Source organism: Lactuca virosa, chromosome 6 (assembly GCF_052849685.1).
Source record: "Lactuca virosa cultivar CGN04683 chromosome 6, Lactuca_virosa_CGN04683_v6, whole genome shotgun sequence".
NCBI classification, from domain to species: domain Eukaryota; kingdom Viridiplantae; phylum Streptophyta; class Magnoliopsida; order Asterales; family Asteraceae; genus Lactuca; species Lactuca virosa.
Genome location: NC_136431.1, coordinates 263112427 through 263130387, shown reverse-complemented (window position 1 = coordinate 263130387; position 17961 = coordinate 263112427). Strand labels below are relative to the sequence as shown.

The following is a 17961-nucleotide window of genomic DNA, read 5'->3' as shown; positions in this document are numbered from 1 at the left end:
TATGAAAAGTAGTTTTATTCCCATAAAACCGTTCTATTTGTAAACCAATGTCCTGTATTTGTAAAACTTGTAACTGAAAGTGTGCCTGGCTTCACCAGCTGTTATTGAAAAATGTATTGAACCATTATAGTTTGTATTCTGTAAACTAGTACTTTGAAGGTGTACTTTCGTTTAATTGATTATACACTAACCTATTGTTAATATCTTTTTAATGAGTTGTTATAACCATGCTAAGACATGATGGCCTGACACAAACGCTTTGTGGGCGTTTTAACTGTTGATAACAATTGCCACTCATTGGCGTGTATGTCTGACTGTCGCTAGCAGCCTGAGTGCGGGGTTGTCAATCCCGATATAGATCTACACACAACTTGTTTCGATCCCATGACTGGAGACTCTGGTTATAATATCAAGACTTTACCTTGGTTGTCTAAATGAATTAAACAACCTGAATTGAATGACTCATAAAAAGCATATAAACATTACATGTATATTAGTCATGAAAACCCAATCATTCTGAAATAAATGATTGACAGTATGTTCATGAATTTGTATTCCGAACATGTATTTGACAATTGTAAACCCTTGATTTGTTTTGAATCAAAACCATTGTTTCTTGTAAAACAGTGTATTTTAGTATACTTGAACCATGAATTATTGTTCTATGTATCATAAATTATACCTATTATAATTTATATGTACTTTCTGAATTGGTATTTAATTATTTTTGCATGTAACCCCTTGCTCAACATGTTACAAAGGTATTTGGATTGATGAAATAACTTTTATATTTATATACATACACAATTCTATATATAAGTAAAATTTAAATGACACTCGGACAAATAACCGGTACTATAAGCCCACATCCAAACAAGGAAAAGGACCTAGTATGAGTTATCAGTCCTAAGCCTTTTGAATCTTATATATATATATATATATATATATATATATATATATATATATATATATATATATATACAAATATGAATTTTGGGGAAAAATATAAGTTTACAAAAGAGTTTAATGTTTTGAGTATATTTTGATGATTTAATGTCGTTTTATCATGATTTGAAATCATGTATTTATAACACAAAGTTCTTGTGTTATACTTGTATTCCCCCTTAAAACAGTAGAAATTATGAAAATACGGGGGTATGAACTCACTTGATATGTGGTGATTTGGACAGCGTTTCGTTTCCCGGAAAGGAGTTTATTTGACGAAAAAACGGCTTTAATCGGGCAGAGTTTCGACTGGAGAGAGGTTAGCTTCTCGAGAATTTTGGGGCTTCGAGGCTTGCTTAGGGTTTGAGATATGATATCGGGGTTTTGGGGGTTGTTTGTAAGCTTAAGGAAGTGAAAGGGGTGAAAAAGGATGAAAAGTGGTGAAAGAAATGCGTTAAATCCGAGAGATCTCGCACCCTTTATTTAGGCTGCGAGGGTGCGGTCCGAAGGGTGAGTCAGCAGCGACACGCGTCGTCAGCAACGAGGGCCACGAGGCCGAGGTCCGGATGCGAGACAGGGACGCGAGGGGTGTCAGATCCGTAGTGGACCGAACTTTGGTCCAATCAGAAGATGCCACGCGCGACTTCGGTCCAATCAGCAGACGACACGTAGCGGACACGGGGAAGCCTCGCATGCGAGGTGACGTAGCCGAAGGTCAGCCATGCGAAAATTCTCGGTTTTCAACATTTCTCGATTTTTGTGCCAAAAACTTACGAAAATCATAACTTTCGCATACGAGCTCTGTTTTCGACGTTCTTTAAATGAACGCGTAGGTAAAATCATACTCTACGACTTTCGTTTAGACTTCGTGGCTAATTTTGACTTTATTTTTAATATTATTATTTTTAACAGACCGGGACAGGAAATCCGTTAAAAATTCATAACTTCTTCATCCGACGTCCGTTTTTGTTTGTCTTTTTACCGTTGTACTACTATTGACGAAACCTTCAATTCTCGTTTAGGTTGTGTCGGCTAAAAATCACTCGATCTTTATTTTGAGTTTTTAGCTGTACACTGTTATACTGAAACTTAAAAAAATCGTAACTTCCTCATACGAAGTCAGATTTTGTCGTTCTTTTTATTAATGTTCTCGGTTTAACATAAACTACAACTTTCATTTAGATTGTTATGGCTAAAAAGCCTTTTATTGAAAATTCAGTTTTTACACTGAACAGTGTTTTGCCGGTTTTGTCGCGGATCTTCGATTGGTCATAACTTCTTCGTTATAACTCGGATTTTAGCGTTCTTTATATTTTTGGAAACCTTGTTACAATCTCTACCACTTGGTTCATCCCAATCGAGATTGTTTAATAATTTATTTTTGAGGGTCAATTATGTAAATATACACAGTATGCTAAAATTTCTCTTTATTGTTTTAAAAAAGAACTACAAATTCACCTACATTACTACATAGGTTTGAAATAACGGTTTGTTACATTATCCCCCCGTTAGAGAGAATTTCGTCCCGAAATTTGCATTACAGATAGACTAGGGAAAAAGATGTGGATATTTCTGTTGCATTTGATCCTCCCGCTCCCAAGTGAATTCAGGTCCCCGTTTTGCATTCCAGCGAACCTTCACTATCGGGATACGGCTTTGTTTGGTTTTCTTAACTTCCCTGTCTAGAATCTCTACGGGTTCTTCCGCAAAGTTGAGACTCTCGTTTAACTCGATTTCCTCGAGTGGGATCACAAGAGTCTCGTCGGATAGACACTTCTTCAAGTTCGAAACGTGGAAGGTAGGATGAATGCTACTTAGTTCTTGGGGTAGTCGAAGTTTGTAAGCTACAGGACCGATTCTGGAAAGAATCTCGAATGGTCCTATGTACCTTGGATTCAATTTGTCACGCTTTCCAAAGCGTATCATGCCCTTCCAGGGTGAGACCTTTAATAAGACGCAGTCACCAACCTGGAATTCCAAGGGTTTTCTCCTTTTATCAGCGTAGCTTTTCTGTCTATCTCTAGAAGCTTTAAGTCGCTCCCGAATTTCTACGATCTTCTCGGTAGTTTCTCGAATAATTTCCGGACCAGTGAGAGCACTGTCAGGAGTTTGACTTCTAACTAGCTGCGTGTCACCCACTTCAGCCCAACACAAAGGGGATTTGCACTTGCGGCCATAGAGGGCTTCGAATGGAGCAGCTTTTATGCTAGTGTGATAATTGTTGTTATAAGAGAATTCAACAAGGGGTAAATGAATATCCCATGCCTTCCCAAAGTCTATCACGCAAGCTCGCAACATGTCTTCCAATGTTTGAATCGTCCTGTCACCTTGTTCGTCGGTTTGTGGATGGTAGGCTGTACTCATGTCCAGCCTAGTTCCCAAAGATTTTTGTAAAGACTGCCAGAAACGAGAGGTGCATCTATTATCTCGGTCCGAAATACTAGATATTAGTACACCATGCAGTCTAACAATCTCCTTGATGTAAGTTCTGGTTAGCTTCTCCATCTTGTCGGCTTCTTTTATTGGCAAGAAGTGTGCGGATTTGGTTAATCTGTCGACGATTACCCAAATAGTATCATAACCATTGTAATCCATTCAGGTTGTTATAATAAACATGAAGGTTTTTGGTACTCTACCTTGACTTTGGCACAAGTAAGGCACTTGCCCACAAAGGCAGCGCTTTCGGCCTTCATGTTAGGCCACCAATATAGTTTCTTAAGATCCAGATACATCTTGTCTGAACCTGGATGAATGGAGTATCGGTTTTTGTGTGCTTCATTCATAATCACGTCTCTGTAACCACCAAACTTTGGCGTCCAGATCCGATTCATGAAATAATAGACTCCATCATCCCTCACTTCGAAGTTCTTATCCATTCCTCTCAGGGTTTCACCTGCCACGTTTTCGGGTTTCAAGGCTTCAAGTTGAGCTTCTTTGATCTGTATGGACAGATGTGAATGGATTGTCATGGTCAACGACTTGACCCGGCGTCCCGAGTATTCTTTTCTGCTAAGGGCATCAGCTACTATGTTTGCTTTACCAGGGTGATAAAGAATTTCACATTCGTAGTCGTTCAGTAGCTCCACCCATCGTCGTTGTCTCATGTTCAGCTCTTTTTGATCGAAGATATGCTGGAGACTTTTATGGTCCGTGAATATTGTGCATTTCGTGCCATATAGTTAATGTCTCCAGATCTTCAGAGCAAACACCACCGCTCCTAGCTCAAGGTCGTGTGTTGTATAGTTGACTTCATGCGTATTAAGTTGTCTTGAGGTGTAGGAGATAACCTTTCCTCTTTGCATAAGTACACACCCAAGCCCTTGATTTGAAGCATCACAGTACACTACAAAGTCCTCTGTCCCTTCGGGTAGAGACAAGATTGGTGCACTGCACAAGGCTTGTTTGAGCGTTTGGAATGTTGTTTCTTGCTTCTCTCCCCAACTAAAATTTACACCCTTTTGCGTCAGGGTGGTAAGCGGTTTAGCGATTCGGGAGAAATTTTGGATGAATCTGCTATAGTAGCCAGCAAGACCTAAGAATTTTCGGATTTCTGTAGGTGTTTTGGGTGCTGGCCAGTTTTCAATTGCTTTGATTTTGGAAGGGTCCACGTGTATTCCTTCTGAACTGACCACGTGACCTAGGAATTCAACCTTTCTAATCCAAAACTCGCTCTTTGAAAACTTCGCATAGAGTTTTTTTGTCCTAAGGGTTTGTAATACTTGACGAAGATGTTGGCCATGTTCCTCTTTGCTTTTTGAGTAGATAAGGATGTCGTCAATGAAGACTATGACGAATTTGCCCAGGAATGGACGACACACTCTGTTCATTAGGTCCATGAACACAACAGGTGCATTCGTCAATCCGAATGGCATCACTATAAACTCGTAATGACTATAACGAGTTCTAAACGCGGTCTTGGGAATGTCTTCCTCCAAAATCTGTAACTGGTGATACCCGGATCTTAAGTCTATTTTTGAGAAGTAGTTCGCACCTTGAAGTTGGTCGAATAGATCGTCAATGCGAGGCAGAGGATATCGATTCTTGATGGTAAGTTTATTCAGCTCGCGGTAGTCTATGCACATGCGGAATGATACATCCTTCTTCTTTACGAACAACACCGGTGCTCCCCAAGGTGAGAAGCTTGGTCTTATGAAACCTTTGCTAAGGAGTTCGTTAAGTTGGCTGGATAATTCTTGCATTTCAGAAGGTGCAAGACGATAGGGGGATTTGGCTACAGGGGTAGCTCCAGGGATTAAGTCGATTCGCAATTCGACTTGTCGTTCGGGAGGTACTCCTAGAAGATCATCGGGAAAAATATCGGGAAAGTTGCAGACCTCAGGAATGCTCGCGATGTCTTTCACCTCTTGCTTTTTGTCTACCACGTGAGCTAAGAAAGCACAGTACTCTTTGCGAAGGTACTTCTGTGCCTTGATGCAAGAAGTGATCTGAAGGTTCGTTCCGGGTTTGTCGCCATAGATAATAAGAGTTTCATTAGATGGCAAGTTTAAGCGAATAGCTCTTTCATAGCATAGGATGTCGGCATGGTTGGGGCACAACCAATCCATACCTATTATGATGTCAAAACTTTTGATAGAGACCGGCATAAGGTCTATTGGGAAAGACAAGTCATTCAAGGTAAGGATACATCCTATGTATATATCGTTGGTGGATTCGGATTTCCCGTTAGCCATTTCTACTATGAAAGTTTCATTTAGTGGTTGGGAGTTTTGATTTAGTAGATGTTTAAAATTATGGCTCACGAAGCTCCTCTCAGCACCACAATCAAATAGAATGCATGCATAAGTATTGTTGAGAAGTAACGTACCCGTGACCACTGCAGGGTCTGCCACCGCTTCTTCATGACCCGGTGCTAGAATCCTCCCAACTCCACCGACATTTACAGCTTTTGGACAATCTTTCGTGAAATGCCCCACATCACCGCATTGGTAGCATGCTCGACCTACTCCAGCGGCAGGTACTTGGTTAAGTGGTTGAGGTGGTATTCTACAGAATCGGGCAATATGCCCTTTCCTGTTGCAGTTACGGCACTGCATTTCTTGGCAATTTCCGTTGTGGTGAAAATTGTACTTGTTGCATTTAGGAAGGTTACCAGCATAGGGCTTAGTTGGTGCAAGGTTATCAGGGACAACAGCAGGTACAGTGGTAGCTATGGTAACAGGTACAGTAGTGGCATGGACTGCCACTACTTGTTGCTTCTTTGAAGGTTCCAGAGGAGATTTCCCCTTCCTCTTGTTCCAACCCTTCTTCTTGTTGTAGTTGTTGTTCTCCTTAGGTTGTTCTGGAGCAGTAACCACAGAATTTTGACGATTTTCATGGTCGATAAGTGACTGTGCCAATTCCTTGGCACGGTCAAAGGTGACAGGCCTAGAAACAATGACACTTGCCTGTATCTGGGGCGACAGTCCCCAAATATACATTTCAATCTTTTTGCTCTCCAGAGCAACCATTTCAGGACACAGAATCGCCAAGTCACAGAACCGATTCGTGTAAGTTGTTATGTCTGCACCGGTCATGGTAAGACCCCAGAGCTCTTGCTCAAGCTTTTGAATTTCCCCGCGCGGACAGTATTCCCGCATTAGCATGGCTTTTAAGTTCTCCCAGCTCATCGTATTAGCCACTACCAAAGTTAGCGACTTAACATGGCCGTTCCACCATGTCAGAGCCCTATCTGAAAAAGTACAGGCAGCAAATTTAACTTTGCTACCTTCCGGACAGGAGCAAATTTCAAAAATTGCTTCCGTCTTCTCAACCCATTTCCTTAAAACCATTACTCCTCCAGTTCCATTAAAGGTCCTGGGTTTGGCGTTCTAGAAGTCTTTATAAGTGCACTCTCGCGAGTGCTCATGACCCTCGCCATGGTTAGAAGGACGTGCACCAGCTCCCGACCCACTAGCACCAGGAGTATTGATAGGAGACATGGCAGCCGCTACAGCCGCCGTGACCGCCGCTTGGAACATAGCGGGGTCGAATTAAGGAGGTGGTGGTGGGGGTGGCGTCGGTGCTTCATTGTCACGTCTTGGATTTCTACGAGGAGGCATATTTTCTATACCAGTTAAAAGATAAAATATGGTAAGATATCAAGAATGAATATGAATTTGATATCTCTGAACGAAACACTTAATTCAACATGAATCTTGTAAATGATTGGAAATAGAAATCTATTGCAAAAACTATTTGCAGTAGGATGATATGAATTTGAGTGGTTATTTTTCAAAGAGTATGAAAATACATGTCAACTGTATTGGTATATTAAGTATATGTAATCTGGAACACTTGACCTTAAAGCAGGTCTATAATATACCACAATACTGAGGAAGTGTCGACATCAAACCGACCTACCGAAAATAAATTTTTGCGGTCGTATCGAAAAACATGAAAAATAACACTAGAACATGTATGTACTATAACCAAAACTTTGGAACAGGATGTTTACGAAAATTGTAATAACTCTTGTTGAAGTAAAGTGCTTATTGTTTTATTGATACCCGGTTTTGTACATATCATGAAAAGTAGTATATACATTCGATATAGAAAGTAAAAAGTAGAAGTAGTGTGAACACTACTTGCGGCGGTTGACGGTTGTTGGGTTCCGCTTTGTCTTGTGCTTTCCAGCGCCTTTATTGGGCAGTTTGATGCTCTCTCAATTCTCTTATCTCTGATTGAGCAGCATTGACTTGCCTTTGAAGGGCTTTTATATGATGTTGGGTGTCATCCTGCATTTCATCAAGACGAAGGATATATGCAGTGTTAGCCTGCGCAACCGTATTCACTTGGAGGATTCGATTAATCGAAATCCTTGATTGATCGGCTTGCCGGGCTATTCGGTTTACTATAACTGGAAGATCTCTATCGGCTGTTCCTTCTCTAGAGATGTTATAGAAACCTTGTGCCATTCCGTAGGGAGGGAGTTGGCTGTCTTTCCGACTCCAATGGTTGATATATTGGCCCCACTCGGGTATGGGTTCTGCCTCATCTTGTCTCAGGGGACGCTCCCCAGGGTTGCAGACTTGTGGCTCTGTATCCGTACCACTTGATTAGCTGTCTTCAAATGGTTCTTCATCTGAGTCTGAGATCCATCCTGCATTTTGTGGATTGTAGGGTTCCCCGGTAGATTGTGTTCAGCCATAGGTTCTATATTAGAGGTAAGGTTAGTAAAATACTCTCCGTAGTATTTTAATCTTTGTGTTCTGTTCTATAGTTCTTCTGAATATGTATGGTAAGTTTTAGACATGTCGCAAAACCACTATCACTCCCAAACACATGTTGGTCATATCTCAAATCAATATAGTTGATCAGGCTATATTAATTCCAGATATGATTACATAACTGCCCAGGTTTGACTATAGTGTTCAACATCCAAATACTTTTAAGTTCTTATGATTGTGATACTGTACTTGTAGGTATGAGTGTTAGTATACTTCTTGTAAAAATAGTTAAATCTTTAAAAAGTATACTTGTAGTCAGAGCTCCTAGCCCCGATGTATTTATAGTTTGTATATCTTTTATGGATTGATATACCGAGTTCACTATAAACAATGCTCTGATACCAATCTGTCACACCCCTAAACCAGACGGCGGAAACATCTGGGGGTGGAGGACTTCATTTGTAGTATCACAACACATGCATCATAATAATCAAAGTACAAACAACCATTGTATTTAAAAAGTATAAGTATTTACATATGTTCAATCATTGTATATTGAAACCAAAATAGTTATACAAAAGAAGAAGATATGACTAAAAGTAGCTCCATCTTCTCAAAAAGCTCGGGGAGTACCTGTTTATTGTTTCCATGAGAATACAAGTAGTTTGAAAAGGGAGTATCAACATAAAGTTGAGTGAGTGCATAAGTGTTTATGTTTGAAGGGGTGTCTCTGTATCTTGCATATGTAAACTGTTCCAGAAAATCCTATATTTTCTGTTGTATATGAAAAGTAGTTTTATTCCCATAAAACCGTTCTATTTGTAAACCAATGTCCTGTATTTGTAAAACTTGTAACTGAGAGTGTGCCTGGCTTCACCAGCTGTTATTGAAAACTGTATTGAACCATTGTAGTTTGTATTCTGTAAACTAGTACTTTGAAGGTGTACTTTCGTTTAATTGATTATACACTAACGTATTGTTAATATCTTTTTAATGAGTTGTTATAACCATACTAAGACATGATGGCCTGACACAAACGCTTTGTGGGCGTTTAAACTGTTGATAACAATTGCCACTCATTGGCGTGTATGTCTGACTGTAGCTAGCAGCCTGAGTGCGGGGTTGTCAATCCCGATATAGATCTACACACAACTTGTTTCGATCCCCTGACTAGAGACTCTGGTTATAATATCAGGAATTTACCTTGGTTGTCTAAATGAATTAAACAACCTGAATTGAATGACTCATAAAAAGCATATAAACGTTACATGTATATTAGTCATGAAAACCCAATCATTCTGAAATAAATGATTGACGGTATGTTCTTGAATTTGTATTCCAAACATGTATTTGACAATTGTAAACCCTTGATTTGTTTTGAATCAAAACCCTTGTTTCTTGTAAAACAGTGTATTTTAGTATACTTGAACCATGAATTATTGTTCTATGTATCATAAATTATACCTATTATAATTTATATGTACTTTCTGAATCGGTATTTAACTATTTTTGCATGTAACCCCTTGCTCAACATGTTACAAAGGTATTTTGATTGATGAAATAACTTTTATATTTATATACATACACAATTCTATATATAAGTAAAATTTAAACGACACTCGGACAAATAACCGGTACTATAAGCCCACATCCAAACAAGGAAAAGGACCCAGAATGAGTTATCAGTCCTAAGCCTTTTGAATCTAATTTATATGCATATATATATATATATATATATATATATATATATATATATATATATATATATATATATATATATATACAAATATGAATTTTGGGGAAAAATATAAGTTTACAAAAGAGTTTAATGTTTTAAAAATTCATAACTTCTTCATCCGACGTCCGTTTTTGTTTGTCTTTTTACCGTTGTACTACTATTGACGAGACCTTCAATTCTCGTTTAGGTTGTGTCGGCTAAAAATCACTTGATCTTTATTTCGAGTTTTTAGCTGTACACTGTTATACTGAAACTTAGAAAAATCGTAACTTCCTCATAGGAAGTCAGATTTTGTCGTTCGTTTTATGAAAGTTCTCGGTTTAACATAAACGACAACTTTCATTTAGATTGTTATGGCTAAAAAGCCTTTTATTGAAAATTCAGTTTTTACACTGAACAGTGTTTTGCCGCTTTTGTCGCGGATCTTCGATTGGTCATAACTTCTTCGTTATAACTCGGATTTTAGTGTTCTTTATATTTTTGGAAACCTTGTTACAATCTCTACCACTTGGTTCATCCTAATCGAGATTGTTTAATAATTTATTTTTGAGGGTCAATTATGTAAATATACACAGTATGCTAAAATTTCTCTTTATTGTTTTAAAAAGAACTACAAATTGACCTACATTACTACATAGGTTTGGAATAACGATTTGTTACATAAAGACCCTAGACTTTCGTTTAATATAGATGATCCTTGATACTATGTGTTGCTTTCAATTTTAATTTGGATTATTTAGTTGGTATGTACTTGTGTTTGATATATCAACTACTTAGCATATTAAAGTTCTGATTTTTATTGCTTATCTTCAAGTTATGTGTAGTTAGATGATCATTCCAATTGCATTAAATTATTATTTAACTTTTTATGATCATTAAATGGTTCGACCTAGAGGTTGAACAAATTCTAGGTTTAGGTTATATTAATTAGTAACTTTGATTATGTTAGAGAGCATTAGATAGCCATTCTATGTGCTTGATTAATTATCTTGATCATAGATAAATAACCATTAGATATTATCATTCATAGTTCAAAATATTAAATCAATTAGGTGTTCACTTGTTACATGATCATTGTAATAGTCGTTCATAAATTGGTTAAACGCTAGGGAATCAGAACAAGATAACTAGTAACATTAGAAATCGGTAACTAACTAAATATTTCATTCTATTGAAGAAATCAACCATATGGAGGAGGTGATTCAAAGCTAAACGAAAGTGCTCTTTGATCTTAATTGAAATCGTTTTCTGTTTGCTTGATTTAGTTAAAGTAATCGTAGTTAATTCAACTTTTTTTAGTTGATGATTTAAGTTTTTGAACTTGTAAAAACAGATAAAAAAAACCCCATTTACCGTATTTTATTAGTTTAATTAGCAGCAGTAGTTTTAATTAGAATCATACTCGTTCTTCTAGTGTTCGACACCCTTTCTTACCTTAACTATATTATTTCACAACTAGATACATTGTTTATTTGTGTTTTTAACTAGTTGTCTTCTGATAGGTTTTTATAAATTTAAAAGTATTAGTAGTAAATAAACACATCAAATGCCTTTATTCTCTCTCCATTTGGAGAGAAACAGGTTTAAGAAGAGCTTGTGATGATCTGATAAAGATTTAAAGCTTAGAAGGTTCCTTTGAAGTGAGAATCGAATGATACTATATTGGAGAAGAGAGATTGGATCATCACTTAGAAGAAATTGAGGTATAATCCCTAACCATTTCTAAGCTTGAAGATCGACATATGCCATGTTTTCATTCAGCCCATATTTCTAACTCAAAACTAGTCGATAGGGTATGTGGGTTGGCTATGATGTGGTCTTGGCTTGGACTTGCAACTGACTTGTCATCATGGAGGATATGTACCTCGGTAGAAGGGCTATCTCAGTAATTATGGACTTTTTTTTGCATGTTTATATGTTATTCCAACACCTGCATATATCTCATGAGTTCCCATGTACCAGTGGCGGAGCCAGGGTCAAACTAAAGGGGTATCCCGAAAAAAAATCACGTAACATACAGTAAGATCTGGAAATGAGATGGTCAATAAAAACTTTGTGTTGACTATACCAGCACTCACCAATTACAGTGATTTGTACTTTGTTACTTAATGACTTTTTATAAATTTGTCCTCATTCATTCTATCTTTTACTTAATGAGAAAGAAGAAAAAGAAAGAAGTCCTAAATGTTTCTTTAGATAGTGCAAGATCAAACCTGAGACCTCTTGTTTTGCAGCAATGATGTGAGAGATTTGGCACTTTCTTTCTTTCTTAGCCTGCTATTAAGAATCTCAGGTTGCGTTTTCTTCATTGCAGCTTCTCTCTACAAGTAACAGGATAAACATAACTTCCAAACACTTGAAATTGATTAACTTAAACAACACATCCAAACACTCTTATATGGCTATATACATCATGGAATGAAATAATGGTGAAAAAAATAAAGAATGAATTGCAACTTCATATGTATAAGTCCACCTCCTTCAATAGGAAACAAGTCATCCCAAATACCCTTTTCAATTATAGACATGGTTCGAATACCTAAGCCCAATATCAAATTGATCCTTGATTAGAACCAAATTAACCTGATTCTACACAATGTGAGATGAATTCGAGAGTTTTATTATAAACCTGAATGTGATATTTGATTTCCCTCGGAATCCTGAATTGAGATGATCAAATTGTCACGCAGATTCGTCAATGGACTGTGCTAAAATCAATATATCGAATCAGTGTTCATAAAGAAGAAGAAAAATTAAGTTTAGAGTTCGGAATCATACAAAGAGAAAGTCTCTTTCTCCCCAGCTTCATGCTCGGCTTTCCCCAATGCAACTACATGATAAATTGGATCAATAACTACATGCTATAGACTGAGATTTTGAAGTGAAATCAGAGCAACAAAGACAAATCATTCGCGTTAAACATATTGACAGAATACAGATGCCGATTTGAGTTACATTAACTAAATTAAATCAAAAGAAAATGCTATTGTTAGATCCAAAGAATATTGAGGGCTTCCGGAGTACGTACCCTTTGAAAATCACGGGGCGCAATGTCAGGGAGATAGAATGATTCAGAAGATGACATGAAGAAGACGATTGAGATGAATAGAGTAAACCAGTGGATGAGCTCCATTCCGTTTTCGAGATCTCAATCGAGTGAGGTGGTATGTGGGTAGAATGAATCTGCGTTTCGAGATCTCCAAAAATATTTACACTAATATTTTTTTGAGGGGCATCCCGGGATACCCCGGGATCCAATGTGCCTCCGCCTATGCCATGTACAACACCCCTGATTTTGAGTTTTTTTTCTTTTGTTTTTGTAGATTATAGGATAAATTTTATATGGACACCTGTGGGGAAGTCAAATTCGACAAGTAAAGCAACATAAACCTTACAGAAAATAATACAACGATTTTATTTTTTCAAACTTGTCAAATATAAGATCAAATTTTAATCTAATTTTAATCTTAAAACTAGTAAAATGTATTATTATAGTTATATTATGAAGTTAGGAGATAGTTAACAAAACAAAGTATATTCTCTACATATTTTTAGTAGGATTAACTTTCAAGCTTGTAAAACAATAAGAAAAGAAGGTTTTATAAGGTAGGAAAAGAAATAAGAGAAGAGTGGGAAAAAGGGCAAAACCCTTGAAAATACAAAATCGTTGGGGGATGCCATTGTCTTCATCTTTTTCTATCATTGTGTTGTCGGTTCCTTTGGTGTTGACAATGTCGTTAATCTTATGCTCATCTCCATCTCTACTGCTTGCAATTTGTCTTCAATAATAATTTTATACCGGTTCTTTCCAACTTGTCAGACCGTCGTTAACAACCCATCTCCGCCATCTTTTGTCCCTTTTCGTGGATCATGCTTACTTCTCCACTGCACCCTGTGTTCTTTTTTGAGGTCTCTCTTTCTACATATCTAACAAAATACACATTGATATTTAGTATGTTGTACTGTGTATGGAAATAACTGTCAAATTATATTTTCTCATATTTCAGGTTTCCATCTTTTTTTTTTTAATATAATCTGATTTAATTTTCTGATTTATTTAAATTATAGTCATATTTATAACTTTAATTAAAAAAAATAAAAATAGTGTTAATTATTTGTTTATTTATTAATATAATATATTATTTGTTTAGTTATTAATATAGTATACTTTCTTAATGTTTGTATATTGTTTTTTTTTCTTTTTCTTCTTTTTTTTTTTTTTTTTTTTTTTTTTTTTTTTTTTTTTTTTTGAGAAACCAGCGAATGATATATCTCATGAGAGTAAAGAGTTACAAACAACAAAGAGGAAACAACAAAATTCAAAAATACATGCTAGTTAAAAGGGTAAATGCTCGAATCAGTCCAATTTAGACCTCCATGGCTGTTCATGTGTTTGAACCAAAGAAAAGTAGTTGCTTTGACAATATCAACCACAATTGTGGTTAATATGCAATATTGACAATTATTAATGATTATGAGTTTGTGAAAATTTATGATATAATTTTAATACTTTTATTAGAAAAAAAAATGACACAAGTTATTAATTGCATAATTATAAAAAATCAAATGGAAATAATGAACAATAAATTCCTTTCTCAAAGTATATAAGAACTGATCTATAGTTATTGAAATACTTGGCTTAGATAGTGTCACTCACATACCAATCCGATAAAAAAATTTGATCTATTTATTATTTTTACCTCATTTAAACTGGATATTTGTGAATTTAAATACTAGATTCGTCGTTGTATTCCGGTAGAGATAACCAGATAAGGTCTTGAATCGGAGCGTAAATGGCAAATGAAATGTTCGTGCAAATTTAAAGGCATTTCGACGATTTTTTAATGAAATGCGTAGTTATTTCTGGATAATTATAAAAATGACTCCTATTTTTTTTCTTTTAACGAATAGCCTTTATATTAATCATTGTTAATAATTTATAATACTTTGGTTTAGACTTTTAAAAGATTGTCAAGTGAGGCATGACATGAAGTGGGCGTCATGTGAATGCACCAATTGCCATGTCATGTCATTGGTGGAGTACATTAACAAATAAAAGTATTAACCAATCATCAGCACCTTTGAATCAAAAGCATTCCACTGCCTTCTTCATCTTTCCTTTTCTAAGTGGAAGACCAACAACACCAACCAATAAATCTTTCATTCATCTTTAATATTCTAACTAGTATTATACTGTACATAGCAATAAATTGACTAATTGAGAACCTTTTATGCTACTTTTTGTTCGTTTGTTTGTTTTTAGTTGAATTATCGGTATGAAAAACAGTGTAAGATTAAAAAAAAACGTGTCAAAAGGTTAATTTGTGGGACCTGACCTACCATGTTGTTCATCCTTTCTCATTCAAGTTTGGGTATCCTACATGGCCATAAACATGGGTCTTTTCATTGACTAATGTAAAACATAATTCCATTCCATAATCCAGACGACTGCGCGCGAACCTTAAAGAAAGATTAGTGGTCCCTTGAGAATGAGTAATATTTAATGGCTACTTTGATCAAATCCATTAACATTTCTCTGGTTCTTACATTTGAGCTCGAAGAAAACTCACCAATAAAATGCCGATGATTGTTTTCATTTTCAAGATCGTTGTTGTCGTGGCTTTTGGAGTCGATATAGTTCATGGAGGAATAACTTCTATCATTGGAAACCCTGTCAAAGTAATCAAAGATGAACTCGATGGACTAACGTTCATTGATCAAAGACTCTCTGTTGTCTACCCGTTGATACAAAGCTTCAAGAACACCATCTCCTCCGACCCCCTTAACATCACTGGATCTTGGGTGGGGTCAGATATATGTAGTTACAGAGGGTTTTACTGTGACAACCCACCAGACAACAAAACTGCCATCACTCTTGCATCCATCGACTTCAATGGATTCCAACTCACAGCCCCAAGTCTTGATGGTTTCCTTGACCAACTACCCGACCTTGCGCTCTTTCATGCTAACTCTAACTTCTTTTCAGGCTCCATCTCTCCAAACATAGCTAAGCTTCCTTACCTGTACGAACTCGACATCAGCAACAACTTATTTTCTGGATCTTTTCCAAACTCGATACTAGGTATGAACAGCTTATCGTTTCTTGATATCCGATTTAATCTCTTTACAGGTTCGATCCCACCTCAACTCTTCACAAAAGACTTGGACATCTTGTTTGTGAACAACAATAATTTCATTCAGAAACTGGCTGAAGTTCTCGGAAACTCACATATTCTATACCTCACCTTAGCCAACAACAAATTCTATGGACCAATTCCTCGTACCATCGCCAGATACTTGTCGGGTTTATCAGAGGTTTTGCTATTAAATAACATGCTGAGTGGATGCCTCCCTTATGAGCTCGGTTTATTGAAAGAAACCGTGGTTTTTGACGCTGGGAACAACCTTTTAACAGGTCCATTACCATTTTCATTAGGGTGTTTGAAGAAAGCAGAAGTGCTTAACTTCGCTGGGAACTTGTTGTATGGGATGGTGCCGGAAGTGGTTTGTGCCATGAGTAGTCTGGCTAACCTGTCGTTGTCTGATAACTATTTCATTCAAGTAGGTCCGATTTGCAGAGGGTTGATGAAGAAAGGGGTGCTTGACGTGAGGAAGAACTGCATCCCTGGGCTCCCATCTCAGAGGCCGGTATGGCAGTGTGCGGCATTCTTTGCAAAGCCGAGGTATTGTTCTTACATGCAGACATACCATTACCTTCCTTGTTGGTTGCCTCATTTCAGTGGTTCTCAGATGAGTCTCTCGGAACCGGCTCCTTCACCTTTTTGATTAATCTACTTTGTTCTTACTTTTTAAGTTGAATATTATGGTATCATGTGGGGTATTTTTTCTAAAGAAATGATACATATTTGAAAATATCCTTATAAACATAAGTATCAAGACTTTTCTTTCAATCCAAGTCAAAATGTTTTGATGGCTCAAGTAATTAAGTTGGAGCTCAACTTTTATGTAAACGATTTCTGCAGAGAAAATTGAACCAACACATGCAACCAAGTTTAATAAAAGCATACGTACCGCATAAAATAATGAAACTGTTGAATGAGGTGAAATCGTGACATTTAATGAATTTAATTTAACCATAGTGGAATACTATAGATAAAGAGAAATATGAATTGTAATTCGTATTTGGGAGCCAATGGTTTGGTTATAAGAACATCAACAATTTGATCATAGAGCTAATTATGTGCAATGCACTCAAGGATCATCTACAACTTTTTCTTGAACAAAATGAGTGCTAGATGTTTCATATGAGAGTAATAGACGAGATTGGAACATAGATATGTAGCCATGTAATTATCACAAAATGTAGTAGGAGTTTGGGTCATCTTGACACCAATTTCAAGTAATAGACTATGAACCCATAGAGTTTTCGATGTTGCATTTGCCAAGGTTTTGTATCTTGCCTTTATAGACAAATGATAAACGGATTTTAGACTAACCAACTTGACATAACATAATGTTGAATTTGAGTTGTAATACATATGTTATTGTTGATTGACCACCATATATGGTTACCCTAATCAAAAGAATGCGGTGAAAGAGTAGAGTACCTTGTTTTAGAAATATCCCATGATGAATTATACCTTTTAAGTACCGAAGTGTTCATCAAAGAGATTACTAATATAGTTGTGTTGGAGCGTGCATATACCTTGGCATTCAATTGACAAGAAAAGAGACTTCCTGGACGAGTGATTGCTAGATATTGAAGTAAACCAACATGTCAATGGTAATGTGTTGCATTAGTGAGCGATGATCCATCAACAAGGGATAATATATATAGTGGAATTTAAAGGTCCAAATCATAACCAACAACTATGTGTCAATGTTGGGATAATAATAGCCCATGTGGAGTAGAGGTGACCCCAACACCTAAAAATGATGCAATGATCCAAGATCTTTGACTGAGAATTTACTTGATAGTTGATGGACAAACTTATCCATAAATGTTATGCAACTACCTATGAGAACTATGTTATCCATATAGATCATGAAGTAAGTTGTTTTCCCTTGATGATTATAGATAAATAAGGAAGTATTTGCAAGTGATTTTTGGAATCCAGTGAAAAAAACTTGTTAATTCATTGTACCGAGCAC

General features: G+C 36.6%; 1 protein-coding gene across 1 annotated transcript; it reads left to right on the top strand.

Moving 5' to 3' along the window:
• Positions 1–15323: 15323 nt before the first annotated feature.
• Positions 15324–16871, top strand: LOC145118976 (uncharacterized protein At4g06744-like). The gene has a single exon (XM_079054619.1). The coding sequence runs from the start codon at positions 15427–15429 to the stop codon at positions 16633–16635; it is 1209 nt and encodes a 402-aa protein (XP_078910745.1). The 5' UTR covers positions 15324–15426; the 3' UTR covers positions 16636–16871.
• Positions 16872–17961: the final 1090 nt, after the last annotated feature.